At 50.6% G+C, this 18,083-nt stretch overlaps 9 protein-coding genes across 9 annotated transcripts; 3 read left to right on the top strand and 6 right to left on the bottom strand.

Moving 5' to 3' along the window:
• Positions 1 to 284: 284 nt before the first annotated feature.
• Positions 285 to 1,295, top strand: BJX68DRAFT_223016 (uncharacterized protein). The gene has a single exon (XM_071038074.1). The coding sequence runs from the start codon at positions 303 to 305 to the stop codon at positions 1,242 to 1,244; it is 942 nt and encodes a 313-aa protein (XP_070905747.1). The 5' UTR covers positions 285 to 302; the 3' UTR covers positions 1,245 to 1,295.
• A 297-nt stretch (positions 1,296 to 1,592) lies between these two features.
• BJX68DRAFT_260467 (uncharacterized protein) lies at positions 1,593 to 2,054 on the bottom strand (the record flags this gene model as incomplete). The annotated part of the gene is made up of 1 exon (XM_071043898.1): positions 1,593 to 2,054. The coding sequence occupies one exon, from the start codon at positions 2,052 to 2,054 to the stop codon at positions 1,593 to 1,595; it is 462 nt and encodes a 153-aa protein (XP_070905746.1).
• Positions 2,055 to 3,065: 1,011 nt separating this feature from the next.
• BJX68DRAFT_223014 (PaaI family thioesterase) lies at positions 3,066 to 3,783 on the bottom strand. Its single transcript, XM_071038073.1, has one exon. The coding sequence runs from the start codon at positions 3,736 to 3,738 to the stop codon at positions 3,157 to 3,159; it is 582 nt and encodes a 193-aa protein (XP_070905745.1). The 5' UTR covers positions 3,739 to 3,783; the 3' UTR covers positions 3,066 to 3,156.
• A 141-nt stretch (positions 3,784 to 3,924) lies between these two features.
• BJX68DRAFT_9775 (uncharacterized protein) lies at positions 3,925 to 5,402 on the bottom strand. Its single transcript, XM_071050111.1, has 4 exons — positions 4,574 to 5,402; positions 4,334 to 4,520; positions 4,165 to 4,281; positions 3,925 to 4,114 (listed from the first exon to the last, which is right to left on the bottom strand). The coding sequence occupies exons 1-4, from the start codon at positions 5,111 to 5,113 to the stop codon at positions 3,972 to 3,974; spliced, it is 987 nt and encodes a 328-aa protein (XP_070905744.1). The 5' UTR covers positions 5,114 to 5,402; the 3' UTR covers positions 3,925 to 3,971.
• Positions 5,403 to 8,151: 2,749 nt separating this feature from the next.
• BJX68DRAFT_260464 (uncharacterized protein) lies at positions 8,152 to 8,504 on the top strand (the record flags this gene model as incomplete). The annotated part of the gene is made up of 2 exons (XM_071043897.1): positions 8,152 to 8,294; positions 8,384 to 8,504. The coding sequence occupies 2 exons, from the start codon at positions 8,152 to 8,154 to the stop codon at positions 8,502 to 8,504; spliced, it is 264 nt and encodes an 87-aa protein (XP_070905743.1).
• Positions 8,505 to 10,846: 2,342 nt separating this feature from the next.
• Positions 10,847 to 12,102, bottom strand: BJX68DRAFT_260463 (alpha/beta hydrolase; the record flags this gene model as incomplete). The annotated part of the gene is made up of 2 exons (XM_071043896.1): positions 10,847 to 11,958; positions 12,015 to 12,102. The coding sequence occupies 2 exons, from the start codon at positions 12,100 to 12,102 to the stop codon at positions 10,847 to 10,849; spliced, it is 1,200 nt and encodes a 399-aa protein (XP_070905742.1).
• A 713-nt stretch (positions 12,103 to 12,815) lies between these two features.
• On the bottom strand, positions 12,816 to 13,387 carry BJX68DRAFT_260462 (uncharacterized protein; the record flags this gene model as incomplete). The annotated part of the gene is made up of 2 exons (XM_071043895.1): positions 12,816 to 12,891; positions 12,960 to 13,387. The coding sequence occupies 2 exons, from the start codon at positions 13,385 to 13,387 to the stop codon at positions 12,816 to 12,818; spliced, it is 504 nt and encodes a 167-aa protein (XP_070905741.1).
• Positions 13,388 to 14,160: 773 nt separating this feature from the next.
• On the top strand, positions 14,161 to 15,426 carry BJX68DRAFT_223006 (uncharacterized protein). Its single transcript, XM_071038072.1, has 3 exons — positions 14,161 to 14,242; positions 14,296 to 14,553; positions 14,641 to 15,426. Exons 1-3 carry the CDS (start codon positions 14,205 to 14,207, stop codon positions 15,233 to 15,235), a joined length of 891 nt encoding a protein of 296 aa, XP_070905740.1. The 5' UTR covers positions 14,161 to 14,204; the 3' UTR covers positions 15,236 to 15,426.
• A 306-nt stretch (positions 15,427 to 15,732) lies between these two features.
• BJX68DRAFT_223005 (kinase-like domain-containing protein) lies at positions 15,733 to 17,416 on the bottom strand. The gene is made up of 2 exons (XM_071038071.1): positions 17,065 to 17,416; positions 15,733 to 17,003 (listed from the first exon to the last, which is right to left on the bottom strand). Exon 2 carries the CDS (start codon positions 16,977 to 16,979, stop codon positions 15,999 to 16,001), a length of 981 nt encoding a protein of 326 aa, XP_070905739.1. The 5' UTR covers positions 16,980 to 17,003; positions 17,065 to 17,416; the 3' UTR covers positions 15,733 to 15,998.
• Between the last annotated feature and the right edge of the window lie 667 nt (positions 17,417 to 18,083).

The following is an 18,083-nucleotide window of genomic DNA, read 5'->3' as shown; positions in this document are numbered from 1 at the left end:
TGGCCAGAGGTTGGATTTTTGGAGTGCCTGCTGGGAAGAGAGAGGAGGGATAATTGTAATGTATGGTACACCTGTAAGACTAGATGCTAGAATCAAGCTCGTTTGTCCCAGCAGCAATACCCTGGTAGCAAAGAGCAGCGACTCAACTGCAACCAAGAAAGCATCTAGACCTCGTATCCCCAAGCAGACCAGATCGGCTTACCAATCCAATCCAAAGACTCATAGTTAAGTACAACCAGTTACCCTCCTGGAATCCGTAATTCTCACCTTAACACCAAGTCAGCCTCGCACATCGACAAACCATGAGAATCGCCATAGCTGGAACCGGCGACCTGGCCCGCTACTTCTACGCCTCCCTCCCGCACCACAACCACACCCCAATCGCACTAACCCGCTCCCCCAAACCCTTCCTCGACAAGCTCTCCATCGAGCAACGAGTAACAGACTACACTGTACCATCATTGACATCCCACCTCTCGGACTGCGACGCCGTCATCTCCACGATCTCCGCACAACCACCGGACCACATAACCGCGCACCTTGCCCTCCTCTCCGCATGCAGGCTCTCCCCGCGCTGTAAACGCATCATCCCCTCCGAATGGACGGGGAACATTGAGAAACATCCTGAGTTGGAACCGAGGTATATGCACGAGACGCGCGAGCCGATTCGGCGGGCGTTGAGGGAGCAAGATGAGGTTATGTGGACGAGTGTGCTTGTCGGGTGGTTTGCAGAGTATCTTCTCCCGGTGGAACATGAGGGGAGGTATTTTGGGGCGTTGACGGTTGGGTGGCCAGTTGATTTCGAGAAGAGAGTGTTTGTGCTTTATGGGAAAGGGGAAGGGAGGGTTACTTTGACGAGTGCTTGGGATGTTGTTGGGGCTGTTGTGGGGTTGATTGAGAGTGAAGATGAGAAGAGGTGGGAGGAGTATACACATATCGAGGGGGAGACGGTTTGTTGGAGAGACCTGTTGGCGCTTTTGCAGGAGAGGAGTGAAGGTGAAGAGTGGACAGTTGTGAGTAGAGGGTATGAGGACGCGGTTAAGCAGGTAGAGGAGGCGGAGGAGAGTGGTGAATATGGGAGTAAGGTGGAGGCGCAGTTGCAGTTGCTCGGATATACAAGTTTTAACAGTGTTGATGCTGAGAAGGCAAAGAGGCAGAGGGAGGTTTATTTTCCTGGGGTGCGGGTTCGGGGTATTGAGGAAGCTTTGGATGAGGCTAAGGCGAGTGGAAAGAGTGCGATATAATCTTTATTCTCGAGGAAGACATACATGGAGGATATTATAAGCATCAGTAGCTATATATGAATGATTCTTCGCGTACTAGAGCCGATTTTGGGACATTGAATAAATACGTCAATGTAAAGTCAATTCCAAGTCGAAATCCGAGTTCAAATGCAACGCCCTCCGCCCTAATAGCCACGATTGTCGAGATGCCAGAGACGATCAATTGCATCGCTGGCTAGTCTCCCTCCATTGCATCAGTCTATCCTCGTCCCAGAAAGCGAAGCCCCAGTACCACTCATCGGTAGATGCACCACTCAATACCATGTTGTGCAAATAACTCATGCCCACCATCGGAACCCTGCTCCAATGCTATTTCCAGCATGGACCGGGCTGTTTCGCCTTGGGTAGTACGGAGAGGATCTCTTGAAATTCTTCGAGTGAGTTGGCGTCGTACTGAGTTGCAGGACACTTGAAGTAATAGTCTGCCGCGTCGTCGTCGGGTATGACATGATATCTGCAGGGAACGTTCTCAAGGAACGACTCGAAGTGGCTTGATCCCTTATCAAACACATCATACATCGATTCGGACAGTGTATTTTGCTGTTTGAGTAACCCAGCAAGGAACGCTGGGCCATTATTCACGAATGATGACAGGCCATTTTCGTCTTCATCGTAAAGCACCTGTGAAGGTACAGATTCATACGATTCCTGGCTATCTGGTGGTCTCTGAAAGAGTAAGTTCAGCGCTACCATTGCGTTCCAATCAGGTCGGATCATATTCTTGAGTGTGTAGAAGACGCAGCCCATCTCATTGATCTCCCAGGTAGGCATTGATAGAATGAAAAGGCGCCAAATCTCATCGGGATCGAGAGCCAGATTCCAGGAGGCCTTAGGCTCGCTTTTGTATTTCGCTCGTCGAAAGAGATTACTCAATGTCTGAAGCCGATAAAATCCTCGGAAAATGCGTTTCTTCTCATCATCTGACAGCCTCAATGGTAGTTGTTCCTTCCACACTTCTCTTGGGACCCAGCCGGGTCTTGTAATGTCGGTATTGCTGAGTTGCTCGACGAACCATACAGCTACCTCATGGAGGAGTAGCAGCTGGACAACCTCTTTCGCATTCCCCGGGCTCTTGTAAGATTCTAGTCGACGACAGTCCAATAGGGTGTGCATTAACTTTCTATTTCTGACCTTTGTAGCGCACAGTCGCCTAGATCGAATGGCAGCAATCACGTATGACACGACTCCCAGCCCGTTATGGTAGTTTCGAAGGACAGAGAGAAGGATTCTGTAACGATACGCCGACTAGGTTCTGTAAAGTGCCGGGGAAGCTTGCACGGCAGCCTCCAAGCTCTGTCCGTCTGGCAGCTCACAAAGGATCAAGTGGAGGACGTCGGCAGGGAGATTCTCGAGGGCGGGACCTGACTTTCGCTGTGTTAGAGCGAAGAATAAACAAGCGAAGATTGAACGGGGCTCACCATGGTGTTCTGTTGACTCTCAGCCAAAGGTTCAATGAGAGGCAAGAGATTCGAGGATGCGGCAGTGAGGATGGAGCTGGTGTTTGTCTTTCGTGGCGTGTGCTAGAGATTGAGTTGGGTTGAGCAGGCGGAGCGGGGATGGGAGGTCAATATTCTTCTGCCACTGGTAGAGCCCGTGGTATCAGGGCGACTCTGCAATCTCCAGACGAAAGGCTGCGAACATGAACACTTTACCTCTGCTCTACTGGGAGAGGAATCGCGCCCTTGCTTGCAGAATGGTCTTCTTTTGACTTCAGCTTCCTGCCACTTGAGCCGAAGATCACCAGAAGCACTGAAACCTCCAAGTGGTTGCTGATTGTTCGACTACCAGAATAAGTTGAGGTATATTGCCAGTGATTTCTCTATGTGTAAGGGTTATGGAACTTCAGCTCACCCTCACCTCATCTTCTACCAATCTATAAGACACTCTTCGCTGCACTCTTTGGCAAGATATATAGACACTCGGAACTGGCCAATACGTTCCCCTCTCCATCCCGAATATCTCCCTCAATCTTCCACTTTCTCATCTCCTTTTCCTCCGTGATCCTTGTCCCGACAACAACCGTTCCCGGCGTCTGCACCGGCCTCACAAACTTCGTATTCAAGAACGCCGTGACCGGCCCTTCCTGTCCCGGCTCCCCCCCTCCTAGGCGCAAATTCAAAATCAAGCCCATAAACTCGTCGAGCAGCGTCGCAACCATCCCGCCGTGTAACACGCCGGGCCAACCGTTGAGATCTGAGCCGAGGGTGACGAAAGTGCGGAGTTCATCTGTCGGAATTGCCTTTGGGCGAAAGGGCTTTGCGTTCGGTGGTGGTGTTCGGTATTGTGTTACGCAGGCGGAGATTGTGGATGGACTGTTGATTGTTGTCGAGAAGAAGCTGTCCTCGGTTGAAGATTTGAATACGCGCGAGGGGATCGGGATTGTCACGAACTCAGGGTCTTGGAGGTGAGCGGCGACCCAGGGGATGGATTGGAAGTGTCTTGTGTCGTCTGCCATATTGGAGAAGTGGATTGTGACGAATTGAGTAAACTTGAGAGGAAGATGAGAGGTGAATGTTTTTTTTTCGGCGCCGGGGCTGGGCTGGATCGGAGCACGTGCGGGGTACCGGGGGCCTAAGATGGGGGAAAGCTCCAGCATTGTTGTTCCGAGGTTTCTTTGTCCTCTCATCAATCATTCCGGCTACATACGGAGTACTTTTCTCTAGCTCCACATTTTTATATTATTACTACTCAATGATTGAACTCCTGTCCAACCAACCTCTCGCTAAGCTTCCAGAGCCTCTCGGCCTCAACCTTATCAGTAGCCCACGGCTTCACCGTGTCGACCCACGGATCCGCCACATGGCAGTCATCCAAATGTTTGCCATTGAACTCTGAATAGAAAAGTTAGTAAACGCTCACAACACATTAATCAATCTCTCACCTCGCAAACTAGGCTCAAAAGCAGCGTACACTGTTGTTGCTGCTCCTTGTTGGGATGTTTTCATCGAGATGTCCTCACGCCAGCCTTGTTCGTTGCCCAGAGCTCGGTCGAGCGCGACTACACTACATGTCAGCATTTACAGCAATTGGAATGGAGGAGGTGTTCGTACTCAGCTCAGGAGCCATCTTCTCGAAAGGGACGCCACGTGTGAGGCCGGTCGTGATGATAACACCGGGGTGCAGGCTATAAGCAAGCAACCCCTTCGGCCCGAGCTTCTCCGCCAGATATACGGCCATTAGCATGTTGGCAGTTTTGGACTGCCCGTATGCGGACCATCTATTATACGTCTCTCCTTCCTGAAACCACGTTAGAACATTTCACGCGGTTCGCCCGGAAGATTCGCGCTTACCCGGAAGTTGGTATCGGCCCAGCGGATAGGGCTGAGTCGGTGCCCATCGCTGCTGACGTTGACAATGCGAGGCGACGAAGCGGTGAGGACCTTTTCTATAATCAGATTTGTGAAGAGGAAGTGGCCGAGATGGTTCGTCGCGAACTGGCTCTCATAACCTTCGGGACTTAGGGCAAAGTCGGTGGCCATAATGCCTGCGTTGTTCACGAGAACATCGATGTGAGGAACATCGGTCCAGCTGTTGACTTCAGAAGCTGCTTTGCGGACCGCAGCCAATGAGCCCAAATCAAGCTGCAATAGACGGACTGGAACGGACGGATTTTCCTTGGTGATTGCGTCGGCTGTTTGCTGGAGCTTACTCGTGCTTCGGCCGGCCAGAATCAACAGGGCCGGCTGGGCGCGAGCGACCGTTTCCACGAATGTTGCACCGATGCTGGCTGGCGATGGACCGGTGGTAAGAATCACCTTGCCCTTGATCTCGGCAGCGAGGTTTTTGACAAGCTCTTCGGCTGTTGTAGACGCGTTGTATGGGCCGGCCATTTTGTCGTTTGGGTATGTTTATTAATTGATAAGTGAGATTGCTTGACGAGTTGGTCTTTACCGATGGCTACTCAGGGCTTTTTATAGTTGTGTCCCGAGTACTGAATTTCGGGTGACGTTGACTGTCGGTCTTAAAGCCAGGGTCTAAACCCGGCCAAGCTGACTTTGCCACGATAACCCGAGCTGGATGCAACCTCTCCCGTCCACTATCCCCGGATAGCTCCACAAAAGCCATTCTGCAGCTGACGTTGACATCTAAAGACCTATAACGGTTTTATTTTAGGTAGCACAGAGTTCAGTGCCACGGACGTTGCAGAATTGTCTTCTTGTCTTCCTCACGGAGTGATCGTCATTCGTCTGCATAGCCCAGAGATCTGCCGCCTCTCACGTCATGGTACTTTCGCTTTTTGTCCAGCGAGATTGAGGCATGATATCGCGGTATTCGCATTTATACACCTGTGATCGCACCTATCTTTTTAGAGGGCAAGGACTTGCTAACTGCCTACCCGGGTGTGAAGTGGTCCTCGAATAGTCGATAGCTTCGGCCAAGCGAGATACGGCTAGTGCCATTCTCAACTATGTCCTTGTTGTCTGTGGGTTCGACAAGCACCTTCAGATCCCAGTTTCAGTCATTTTTTATGTCTGAATCCTCGAGACGATTGATCACCCTGGCCCTGGTGTTTCTTTTGACGGCAATGTCGTTGTTACTAGAGCTGCTGTCTCGCTTGGAACCCTGGGCCTTGCGCTTCTTGTGTCTTTCGACGAGGAAACTCATCGAGACGTTCGACAGATGATTACTGCCGTGAAAAATTTAAAATCTGATGATTTACACTATGGACGTTAATCAAGGCTTTGGTGTAGCGATCAGAAGACGCGAAGCGCTGACAATGCAGTCTTAGAACTGAAGCTGGGGGCGGGGTGGGTGGGTGCTCGCATATACCCACCTTTCTTCCCGTCTGTCAGCCTGTCAGCTTGCCGGTATGCCTCGAGCGAAAGGCTGCGAAAGGATGCCAACGATGCCAATCATATACCGTGTGACCTTTAACGCGAGCGTGTGAGGTACAGAGTACGTATGCTGGTCAGCTGCAAGTTTAGACCTTTTATGCCGCTTAGCCTTGACCAAGGACGCTCCCACCTACCTAGGTACCGCGCCTGACAGATATATCTAGTGAAACTGCAACACGCCTGCGAACGAGCAAGGCCGCTCTGGAACCCTCCGACTTGGCTCGAAGCGATGCTGACTAGGGTATCGAGGACACGACCGGAATGAGGAAACCAATAAGCCATTAAGACTCAGAACAGCCTGCTTGGGACTGGAAAGACCTCGACATGGTACCCACCACTGGTGAACTTAGGAGTTTACTAAGCAGACTTTCCTTCTTGAAAATGCAAACTGATAGTGCGTGATACTTGATCGAGCAAATGCGTCAGCACACAGAAACTCTGACTGACAAACGAGTCGAAAGTCCTGGGTGCCAGGGCTATCGTGACACATCGGAGCTGTTTATCAAGCTGCAAAAGGCCCGAGGCTGGTATCAGGGTCTCGTGGCCCAGTGTGAGTACTTGGTGCAAAGAACGTCTGCTCAGATCCAAACGGTGTGTACATCCTTTCAAATCATGACACGGACGCCCGCGAGTGGGCCCGTTGAGTACTAACAGGTCAAATAAGACCGCATAAGAAACGGTTGAAGGATATCGCTGACCCAAATTAGGTGTAAGCTCTCTGGCATCTCAAAATAGCATCGCCAACATTGATATTGCCCGTGCATCAAATGCTATGGCAGAGTTGAGTCAAAGTGACAACCAAGCAATGCTCCGTCTCACTGAGTTAGGCCGCTGGGACGCCAAACTTGTGATTGAAAGTTACACGGGATTCACGCTCTGTTGCACTTTCTACAGCCCTTGATAGTACCTAGATGAGAGTAATCGCTGCTGCTATAATTCTGTTTCTCCCTGCTACATTTACCGCTGTAAGCCATTGTGATCCAGAAGTAAACCGCCAATGTTCAATACTTACATGAGTCTGCAGACCTTCTTTCCCATGACATTTTTCAACTCTCTCGATGCAGGAAGCCCTAAAGGTTCACCCTGGATCTGGATAACGTGGTTGCCACTGGCCTTTAACTGTCATCGACCAAATAATCTGGGCTTTCATGTCCTACAGAAGCCAGGCTAAGCTTCTGTCTGGCTCGCAAAGTCATCTCAAGGCATTGCAGGACGAGGATCTGAGTGTGTCATCAGGAGGCAAGCTGTGACCACCATGTTTGGAGGTGGAGTTAGAGATAACGCCTTATCAAATTGCAGGATACACATACCTTGCCCTGACATATATCATGATAAGCCTGCTTAGCGGGGATCCCTAGCGTACCTTTTAAATGCCTCGCGTCCTGACAACTTCCTCTGATCGCCAATGCGTATACTGCCAATCACGAACAGTCTGGAAGGAGAGTTGCAAAGATTAACCATCCACTCACTTGCTAATATGTGACAGGATGGCCGGCGATTCAAGCAAAGGTAAATTTGAGGTTGCACTGCATCTTTGCGCAAACGACCATCAACATTGGACCGGGAAATGGGAGCCCTGGACAAAGAAACTATCTGCAACCCCTTTAAAGCGAAATACTGTCTGTGAGACAGATAGAGAATTAAAGTAATGGGCCACAGGCTGACGCTACGGAGTATTTTACCGGCAAACCCCCGCCTCCCTATTCCTATTATTACCCACGTTGTTCTCTTGGATCTCTATCTAACTTTAAGAAGTAGTCATATCTCCCACTGTCGTTCTCATCACCGGCCAACCTCGGCATTGGGAAGGGAATCCTAGAGTTATACCTCGAGAAGCCATATTACACCGTCATTGCTGCGGCCAGAGACCCGTCCAACTCGACCTCAAGAGGCCCTCGCCTAGATTCCCAATTCAGCAGTGGGAACTAAACTGCATGTGGGGAGGATTAAAGCCATGGCTCCCACAGATCCTACCAACACCGTCAGGCAGCTCGCTTCTAGGGACATCCATCGCATTAAAATTGCTATTGCAAATGCCGGCATTGCCCTTTAGTGGGAGAAAGTGCGCGACGCGAAGCCCTAAGATCATTAAGAAGCATATTAATGTGAACATCTATGGGTTCCTTTATCTGTACCAGGCTTTCAGGAATCTGCTCAAGGAAGCAACAGATTCAAAGTGGGTGACTATTGGATCTGGTGCGGCTTATCTCACGGTATATCTATGCTTTTAGAGGAGAAAAATGAATGAATACTAATACTGTTTAGGAACTACATCCCTCTCCCAAATGCTATCTACGCCCCGACCAAGCTAGTCCAGCACTGGTACACCAAAGCTATTTCAGTGGAAGACAACCAGCTCACAACTTTCCCTGTTAACCCTGGGTGAGCACCATCTATGCAGACATATTTACTTTAATATAGCTAGCTTATTCCACCGCCCGATATGTAGCTTCGGGGCAACTAACCTTGGTAACCGCGCAGCGAATTTACTTGGGATGGAGGCTGCTCCCGTGATAGTGGAGGATAGTGCGGCAGGTATAGTCAAAGTGATGGACCAGTCGACCCAAGAAACGCACAGGTTAGAATGTTCACTTATGAAGGGACTCAGGTGCCGTGATAGTTTGCTAGAGATTTCCGTTACAATGCTGGAGTTATGGCGAAGGACGTAGTAGCTATCATCTCAGCCTTCTATGACCAAAAGCGCCTTCTATAGCCTAGCAGAACTAGATGGCCGGATGGGAAGCTATTATGATACCAGCTCCGCGGCACAGCCGTCCTCCAGTCGCAACCATCCTGTACCAACTACCCACCTTTGTATGCACATAGAGCATCTACCCCAGTTCATATCTCCCCTTCACGCTGGAAAGTTCTGCTCGGAGTATTCGCTTTCCAATCCAGAGTGTCCAGGCTCTCATCATTCACGTCAGCAACCCACAACTAGCAATACGCTGAATAGACGGTTCAAAAAGATCCTAGTTGGGGTTAATCTGAGGTCGATACTCCCCGGGCTCGTCCGTGAATTGTTGGTTTGAGCAGATGTTGAAACCGCGATACCCTAGGCGTGCTTTTCCTCGACAATGGGCTAAGTCTGAGGGGAAGGGGCGATGAGCTTGAATAGAGTTTTCCGTGCTCGTATTTGCCGTATATGGAATAACGAACATAGGGAAGGCACGACCGATAGACCTTCATAAACAGGGCAGGTACGTGGTTTGCTCCTTCCTCAGAACGCCCATCTACCTAGGTAGGAAGGAGCGTACAGGGGCCCCGGCCTCGGAAGGAAGGAGCGACCCGCGGACAAATTAAATAAGGAAGGTGTACATGTGGGTTGCTCCTTCCTCAAAAATAGATGGCTGCCACGATTGAGGAAGGAGCGACCCTTCCCTGTCCTGCTGCACAGGAAGGTATATGCATCGACGGGACAGCTCTGGTAAGTGCTATATTGGGTTAGGCTAGGCCATACCTTATGGCCCGGACCTAGACGCTTGAGGTCCTGTGGGCAAGGAGATCCTGCGCCCTCACATTCATTATTGGGGAAGCAAAGGCTCACTCTCCCAACCGTCAGACCTGGAAGCCTCTTGTGATACGTCCAGTCCTTTCCTCCGCTCTCTCCTTTCAACCCACCCCCTCCCCCAGGCAACCACAACCAAGAACGCTTGAACCCCGGCAATAATACCAGTCTCAACAACCGGGTCTAGGATCTGTGGGTTCGTTAGTTATCTTTCTCCAGCAAATGAGGTTAACCATTATTCTCACCTTAACCCCCTCTAATAACTGTAAGATCTCTGAACCACCTCATGCTCACATTTAAATTATTCCACAAAAATAGATTTTATACGACTCACCTGGGAATGAGACATGAGGTTTTTACCTCACCTGTGAATACGACTGTTCGAAGGTGGGACCCACCTGGCGATTAGCCCTAATTCCAGCATTTAGCTGAAAGACGAGTTTTACACAAACATATAAACAGGCACGCCCTCTTATTCGACACCCAGCAAATCAACCTCCACGAACCAGGCAGAAAGCTCCAGCCCAAGGACTAGAATGCGACGCCTGGTAACGCTGATATGTGCTTCTTGACCGATGTGTATGTTGAGGCGGCGCTAGAGCATTCCCAAGATGCTAGAATTAAAGTTCGTCTTTTCTATCATCCAAAGATAGGGTTCGCCACAACATAAGCTAACTAATCTCCTATGCATAGGTCCGGGAATGCGGTATGGTCGTTGAGCGAACTAGCGTTGTTGGAAAGACTCGAAGTGTGTATGTAAGAGATCTAGATGGGAACTTAATCGAGTGAGTCTCGCCTTCTGAACACGTACTATATATATCAATTGTCTACTGAGCATCCAACCGTGTATGACCTTTTTCTCCAGAAGCTCCTGGCGACTGGATTGATTCCGTAGAATGCAATACCAGCGATATAGAGACAGACATCTATGGCCTGTGCTAAACCTGGCGAGACAACAAGCAATAACATTGCCAGCGGGGCAAGGAGTCGAAATGGTATGACTTAATAGCTCTTTCGGAGTCTGACTTCAAATGCAACACAGAGGACCGCGGTCTACTTCTCAACCCTGTTAGTTTGAGCTAAAGCATGTGCGCTTGCTTTCCGCTGCGCATTTTCGTTAGTATCCTAAACTGTAAAGACTCCTCTCTTAGAGTCCTGGCGTATGTATTGTGCATTATCATGTAGCATTAATATGATCATATATACCCCTCTCGCCCTCTTTAACAAGCTTCTAGAAAAGCTAGAATCGCCTTCAACATCCGCCCATCATGATACTTCAGCGCACAGTCGACACCGGGCTGAACATGCGTCTCTCCAGGAGCTATTGCAAGAACAAAGTCCTGTTCGTTGAGCAATTCAACACTCGCCTGACCATCAAGATAGATGCTTTCAAATGCCACAAAGTCCCTGCCAAACTTCACACACGAATCAAACAGCAACTCCGATGTTCCCACAGCCAAGATTGCTTTGCGAGATACTGCACGCTCACCATTGCCGGGAAAGAGCTTCTTCCACACATCGCTGGCGCCCTCAGCCTCGCAGGAGTTACTCCATACCTCGCTCAGCGCAGGTCTGAACATTTCCGCGAATCGAGTCAACGTCTCGCACGATAACCAGTCATTTGCTGCTTGCGGGAGCCGCGCATTATCATGCCCATCCGTGGGCATCACCAACCAGGGTGATACAAGAGCAACAGCCCTAAACTGACCACCGCAAAGATCTATCGGCGCCGCATACGGTGAAGGATTGGCAATGTGAGTCAACAGACTTGCAATCAAGTGTCCGCCGGCACTATCACCGGCTAGAATGATGTTCTCTGCTTGGATGCTCTGGTCCTCGAGAAGGTGCCGCAGGCCCTCTACAGCTTGGATCAACTGGCACGGATATGGCTGCTCTGGGGTAAGCGAGTACTCTAAGAACACGACCTGCGACGCTTTGCAGGCTTTAGCGCAGAGCAGTGCGAAAGGAACGTGGCCCTCTGCGCGGATAGGACTGTGATATCCGCCGCCGTGGAAGTAAAGTATCGTCGGTCCATCTGGGTGTGCTGATACATTGTTGACGAAATGGAGTACCGGGGCTGGGACATCAGGGTTGTTGGTACGGGTAGAAAGACTCCCAACGACGGCTTTATGGCTCAAGTGGTGCTTGCGGCAGTATCTCTGGATACCATCGCCTGTTGATAATTTCCGTATATACGCAGTCCGCTGCTTTCTTGTCAAAGAAGCTTCGAGCGCCTGCAGGAAGGCAAGTGCAAGCTTCTGGCGCCATTGAATGAGGGAAATGTCGCCGTGCGATAGGCACAAGGCTAAAAACTTTACCACACAATGGATGACTACGCGTCAGAGAGTTAGAATTGGTTAGAAGGGCTCGAATTTAATAAGGACCTACGCAATAGAGGAAGCCGCCAAGAAAGGGACAGCTTATCCGCGAGGTTCAATGGCTGTGCCACGATGGATAGTGGTGGATATGTCGACATGACTTTTGATTGCAGCGCCCGGGAAAGAAAATTCGTGAATGGCAGAGCCAATGATTTAACATAGATGGCCAATTATCCTGCCCAGAGAGCTCTCGGCCCTCGGTTATTTTTAGTCATGTAGCGTAAGTTCCATGGGACTTGAAAGCCCACGTCAACCCGAGGTTAAAAGATATCAAAATATACATGAGTCTATTTAGAACCAAAATATGTATGACATATCTTTTCCCAAGTATCCTAGATGCTCGCGCAAGACTGGGTTATATTAAGAAGCTTGTAGGAGATGGAGCCGGTCGAGGACGATCAAATCCAGAAAATTGAAGATGCATGCAGTACGGGTCAGCGTGCTACAAATTTCAAGGTCAATATTCACTTTTGATATCTTACACTAAACCACAAGTAGACAAGAGCAAAGGAAACCATTCCGAGTCTAAAGCCAACTTAGACCATAGCAGGAATGACGATACTCTCAATCGTCCACACCGTTCCGTCTTGGCTCGAGGCCAGTCCCTCATACGTAGCACCACCAGCAGTGGCAATGGTATCTCCAAAAGTCGGGTCCGACGAAGCTAGAGTGATTTCGGTATTGAGATACTGCTGCTCAGAAGATGTGCCGGTGCAGCCGTCATTGCATTCCGTTCCAGTACCGTATCTAATGTTGACAGATTGAGTTAGGGCTAACTCTTGTAGTTTGGGGTCAAAAAGATATGACCAACTTACCCGGTCATATAAGGCCCGGACTGGGACGAGTAAGTCGAGAGGACCTTGCCAGTTCCCACATTCGTGACGGTCCTGTGGAAAGCACTTGCATCAGTACCCTTCCTTCCAATTTCAATCCAAGAAGAATATGGAAGACATACTGCACCCATGTATCCTGATCATCCTGCAACGTATACTCAATCCGCACCTGATCATCCCCCTTAACAACACCAGCATCCCCATCCAACTGCCCAAACCACCCAAAGACACTCGCGCGCACACACCACTCGCCACTCGCCGCCCCGCACCAGTCATTGCTCTCCCAGCTCTCGAGCGTCGCCTGGATGAGATCGCCCGTGCCGTTGCTCATACCAGGCCAGAGGAAGAGGACGCCGTTCTGAGTTAGCGGGGCGGGGCCGGGGATGATGGTTGTCACGGCATTGACGATGGTTGATTTTGTTGGGCCTAGCGAGACGCTGCCGCCCCAGGTGTCGTCTCTGATTGTGAGGGATGAGGAGGGGTCGACGGGGGTGGAGAGGGCGAGGGCTGGGAGGAGGAGGGTCGTTAGGGTTTGCAGGTTCATCTTCATTCTTGCGATGGGATGGTTAGGATGGTTGAAGGTGACAATGAGATGCTTGTGGGATGCGATGCAGTGGGAATAAACTTCTTTACGAGCTGGCAAGGGAGGGAAGAGGAGGCATATTTTATACCCCATACTTCCTATGCAGTTCATCTATCTGAAAGAAGCTTGTGTGTCATGAAACAGGGGTTCCCCACAGTCAGACGGCGCCGTCTCAAGTCAACGGCCACCCTGTGGCTGGAAGAAATAAAACTCAGGGCTTGCCACGTTAGCCGTTTGTACTAAATAGCTTAAGTTGGGGTTATAGTAATGATCGTCACGGATACCTTCCTAGTTTCGTCATCAAGAGCGGCTGGATTCCTAGTTGGTTTCAGACAATCAAGGAGATGTCCGAAGTCATGGCATGATCAACATACGCTCATCTGTCAGACAAGCATTGTCAACTGCCCGGTGACAGTTTGTCAGGGGCGTTCTTCAGGAGTAAAGCTTTCCATGCTGCCTCCATACATTGTGACGATGTGGTTGAGTTGCTCTGTATGTTCAAGGTCTCCCCGTGCGATTTGCGAGGCTGTCGCAGGACTTGGAGATGCAACGAGACTATCTCATTAGCAACCACCAAATCCTCGCATAACTCGATTCTATGATGGTGTACTTGTGAACAGCGGATAGGCATCCATCGATACTGCTACCTGGTATAGCTTCGCCCTCACGTGGCTGACTATAATTAGTACCCACCCTGAAGCGCCAACAGCTTCAGTCTGCGAGTCACCGTGCACCGTGGCCATACCCAACCCCACTTCTTGAAAACTCCATCAACAAACCCAAGATGCCGGCCTACAACGAGGTTCCCAACTCCGTGAGGGTGTAAGTGCATTGTAGTAGTACCCCTCAAGACGATCTATAGCTAACCTCCATAGCATCTTGATCGCTCTAACGGCGATCTCATTCCTCCCGCAGTTGTACCGCCTCGATGTTAAAAAGAACAGCCTAGGCATCTCCCCCAGCTATGTCCTCTGCAACCTCATTGTCGCGACCGAGCAGTTCGCCATCCTCTTTTACCTGTTGGTCAGCGTCCCCGAAGCCGGGGGTGATATGCTAGTCCATGAGCCGCGGACTGCGGGTGACTGGTTGAACTTTGCGCAGCTCGCGACGACTTGGGTTCTGTTTTTGACCCTGTACGTTCTACCGATATAGCCCATCCCTTATCTCTCTGTTGGACTCGGATGATGCGGGTGTATCGCGCATTAACGTGGGATGACTAGATTCATCCTAACAATAACCTACCGCCCCGCGCACCGCGAAAAACGCGATCACGTTATCATCTACATCCTCTACCTCCTCATCACCCTCGTGCCCCTGTTTCTAGACTTCATCGGTCTCACCCCGTACTTTGCAACGCCCGAGTGGCCCGAAACCGATCTCCGCGAGAACTGGGCCTTTATCCACGGCCTGTTCCTCAACACGCTCATGCCCGCATTCGCATTCCTCGCGCTCTTCCCGCAGATGGCGCAGATCTGGAAACATGTCGGGGATACAGAGGGGTATCCGGGTCTCAGTGTCCTGGGGTTGGCCATTCAGGCATGGGTCTTTGTGGCACTGGCCGTGTCGTGGGCGTGGAGGATCTCATACAGTGATGGAGATTATGGTAAAGGTGAGATCCCGTGGTTCTGGAGTTATGGGTGGCCGGTTGTGGAGACTGGTATGATTGCGGCGGTCCAGGCATTTTTGGTGCTGGTTGCTTGGTGGAGGGGATCGGTTGAGAGGAGAGAGCGAAGGAACGGGTTGCAGGGGCTGGGAGAAGAGGACGAGGACGATGCGGCTGAGGATTGGGAGAGGGAGCCTTTGCTTCAGCAATAGGTGCAAGGTGCGTAGAATGGCGAGCCAGCCCTTGTCAAAGGCTCAGTCCGGGTAATATAGCAGGTCATGTCGTTGAGGAACTTGAATTGATCTAGCAAAGAGTTGACTGGCAATGGAACCGCAGATACGCTATCTACAGCAGGGCGGATTGTACCTTCCTCAGTGCACGATGCCTAGTTCTCTCTTCTGGAGGAAGGAGCGACCCAGCTGGGCGCCCAAGCGTACCTTCCATCCTGGATTTGTCCACTGCTCCTTCCCAGTTTGTTAGACGTCTTAAGGAAACTTAGAAGGAGCGACCAACGCGGCTGCCCTGTTGAAGTAAACGGTCTCCGCAGAGGTTCTTACAATGAAGACTGAAACATGGATTGTTGAACAGGGAACGGTTCAGATAAGACTGCTAATTGACCATGAACTGCGCCAAAAAAGACTTCTACAATTGTGATGCGTTACGTATCATCGACTCCTGCGGTTGATTCCGACCGAATGCTCATAGATGATTCAGAGGGTCATGCCTTTGCTGTGCTCCACGTCTATTAAAAGTGCTATGTCAAGCTTGGGCAAGTGCTTTGGGAGTCCTTGAGAGAGCATAAATGCAAGGTCATGAAGGTATTCGCGAGTCGAGATGCGTCAGCACGCGTAAAGATAGTGTACTCAAAACAAATGCTGTATCGAAAACAGTGTTCAATCGCCCCTGCAAGTCAGATAACCACCCAAACAACAAATAGGAAACGCAAAGGTCATCAAACATCTACACACTTCACCGTCAGACCTGCCAGGTTCGGCTTTTCGGTGTTGACCATGGTCCTCGTGTCCTGGCGACCTGCGAGGTCCGTAGATCTGCTGCACAAGATGTTCGCATGGGTATGGGCGGAAACTTTGGGACGGGATTCGATCCGGCCAGATACTCTTGATCTTCCTGAGCACGTGCGAGGATGTGTTCGAGGTGTTGGGTAATCTCTCGTGCCGAGCATCGCATTTCCGGATCAATGAGGATCATCCTCTTCATGATGAGATCCAAAATATCGTGCATCATCTGGGAGCAGCGGGGAAGTCGCTTCAGCTTGTCGACCCAGGCGACCACATGTGGGTTAACCATCTCGCCATTTGCTGTATAGAAGGTATCTTGCCGAAACTCGGGCCATACGCTGGTGCTCCCTTGCAAGCGTAGGTCGGAGAATTGTGCAATCGCCCGGTTTCCGAGAAGCGAATACGAGGTCCAGTCCAGAAACATGGCCCCAAGGCTCCAGATATCAAACTTTCGTGAGATCCGGCAGCCACGCAAGGCGTCTGGGGGAGAGGTTGTAGGAGAGCATCGCACACTCTTCGGGTCCACGTTCGACCTAGAGTCTTTGCCATGAACCCTAGCGAGTCCCAGGTCGGCTATCTTCAAGATTCCCGGGCCAAGCGAAGAAGGGAATCTAACAATATTTTGTGCCTTGATGTCGCCATGCCGTCCAAAACGAAGTTCGCCAGTCCTGGGGTCCTTGAACTCATGAAGATAGGCCAGACCACTTGCGATTCCCGTCATCTGCTGTATGGTCCATGTGAGGAACGCAGCGGTAATCACAGGAATGGGGTTCATCTGCCAGTATTCCAGTAAGGTTCCAGTAGCCCATGGAAATACCAAGTGGAAGTTCTTCCTATACTCATAAGTGAACAAAAGATCAATTATGTAAGGGTGGGCGGACGGGCCGAGGTCTTGATAAGCTTTCTGCTCAAGCTTGAAGTGGGAAGCATAGAACATGCGCTTGACGGCCACGGGAAGATCCTAGTTACTCAGGTATAAGCCCTCTGCCATAGTAGCTGCGAGTAAATTGGAGCTGACTCACGTCTTGGCCGAACTGGTGGTGGTCACGGTGGATACGCACCGGGTATACTTCTCCAAAACCGCCTGCCACCTTTGGCCACGAGCTTGATTCGGCATCGTTTGGGACAAAGGGTAGTATGTCTTTCTCCCCAAGCTCATAATGTTTGTGTCTGCAAAACACAGGGCTCAGAACACGGTGCTGCTTGAGCTCGAGGTTTTCGAGCGCTTTGGGTTCCCATGACTTGAAGGTGTTGATAGGTGCCCCACGCTTTGTGACTAAAGTCAACGGCAATCCCTCCGAGCTTGGGATCTTGATGAACGGGAGGTCTTTGTCCCGGATGTGCTCGTCAAGGATTTGGATGATGTGGTCGTCCTTCTTTGCTTCGACGAAGATTGCAAAGAGCCGTGGAGCGTGTCGTGATATTATCTGGGCGTAATGTTCCACCCTCGCAGCTTCGATTTTCAGATCATTTGCCAGTATACCTCGCACATGTTCCTTGACCAAACGTTTAAGAGCGGGTTCCGAGACAAAGACATGCGACTGTTCTACGGCGGAACGGACGCGGGAATCTTTGAGAAGACGCTGCAAAATGTTTGAATGACTTTCATCCCCTCGTAACGTAATCAAGCTTGTATCATCCGGAGGTAACGGTGGCGGCGAAGGAGGTTCTAGAGGTACACGGACGGTGGGATTCTCGAACAGTGGGAGTTGATCTGGAGGCGGTTGGCGATGGATGAAGATGGCTTGGGAGGCCAATAGTATCCGTAGAAACAGCTGACCGATGTAGATGAGATAAGTAGGGACGGTCATGGTTTCAAGCTAGCTGGTAGAGTCAGAAGCCCTTGTGAGCTTAAGCAAGACGGAGTCGGAGAGAAACAAGCATCGGATCGGAAAGCAACATAAAAGGGACAGACAGATGGGTGCCTGATTTGAAGTATCGCAAAGCCAAGAAAAAGTGACGACAGGGGGGGACGGAAGGAGGTACGTACAGAGCGATTATACGAGGCCTGGTCGTGACTGGAGGCGGAGCGGCGGGCAAA

Source organism: Aspergillus pseudodeflectus (genome assembly GCF_044049435.1).
Source record: "Aspergillus pseudodeflectus strain CBS 756.74 chromosome Unknown BJX68scaffold_1, whole genome shotgun sequence".
NCBI lineage: Eukaryota > Fungi > Ascomycota > Eurotiomycetes > Eurotiales > Aspergillaceae > Aspergillus > Aspergillus pseudodeflectus.
This window is presented reverse-complemented; position numbering and strand designations above follow the sequence as displayed.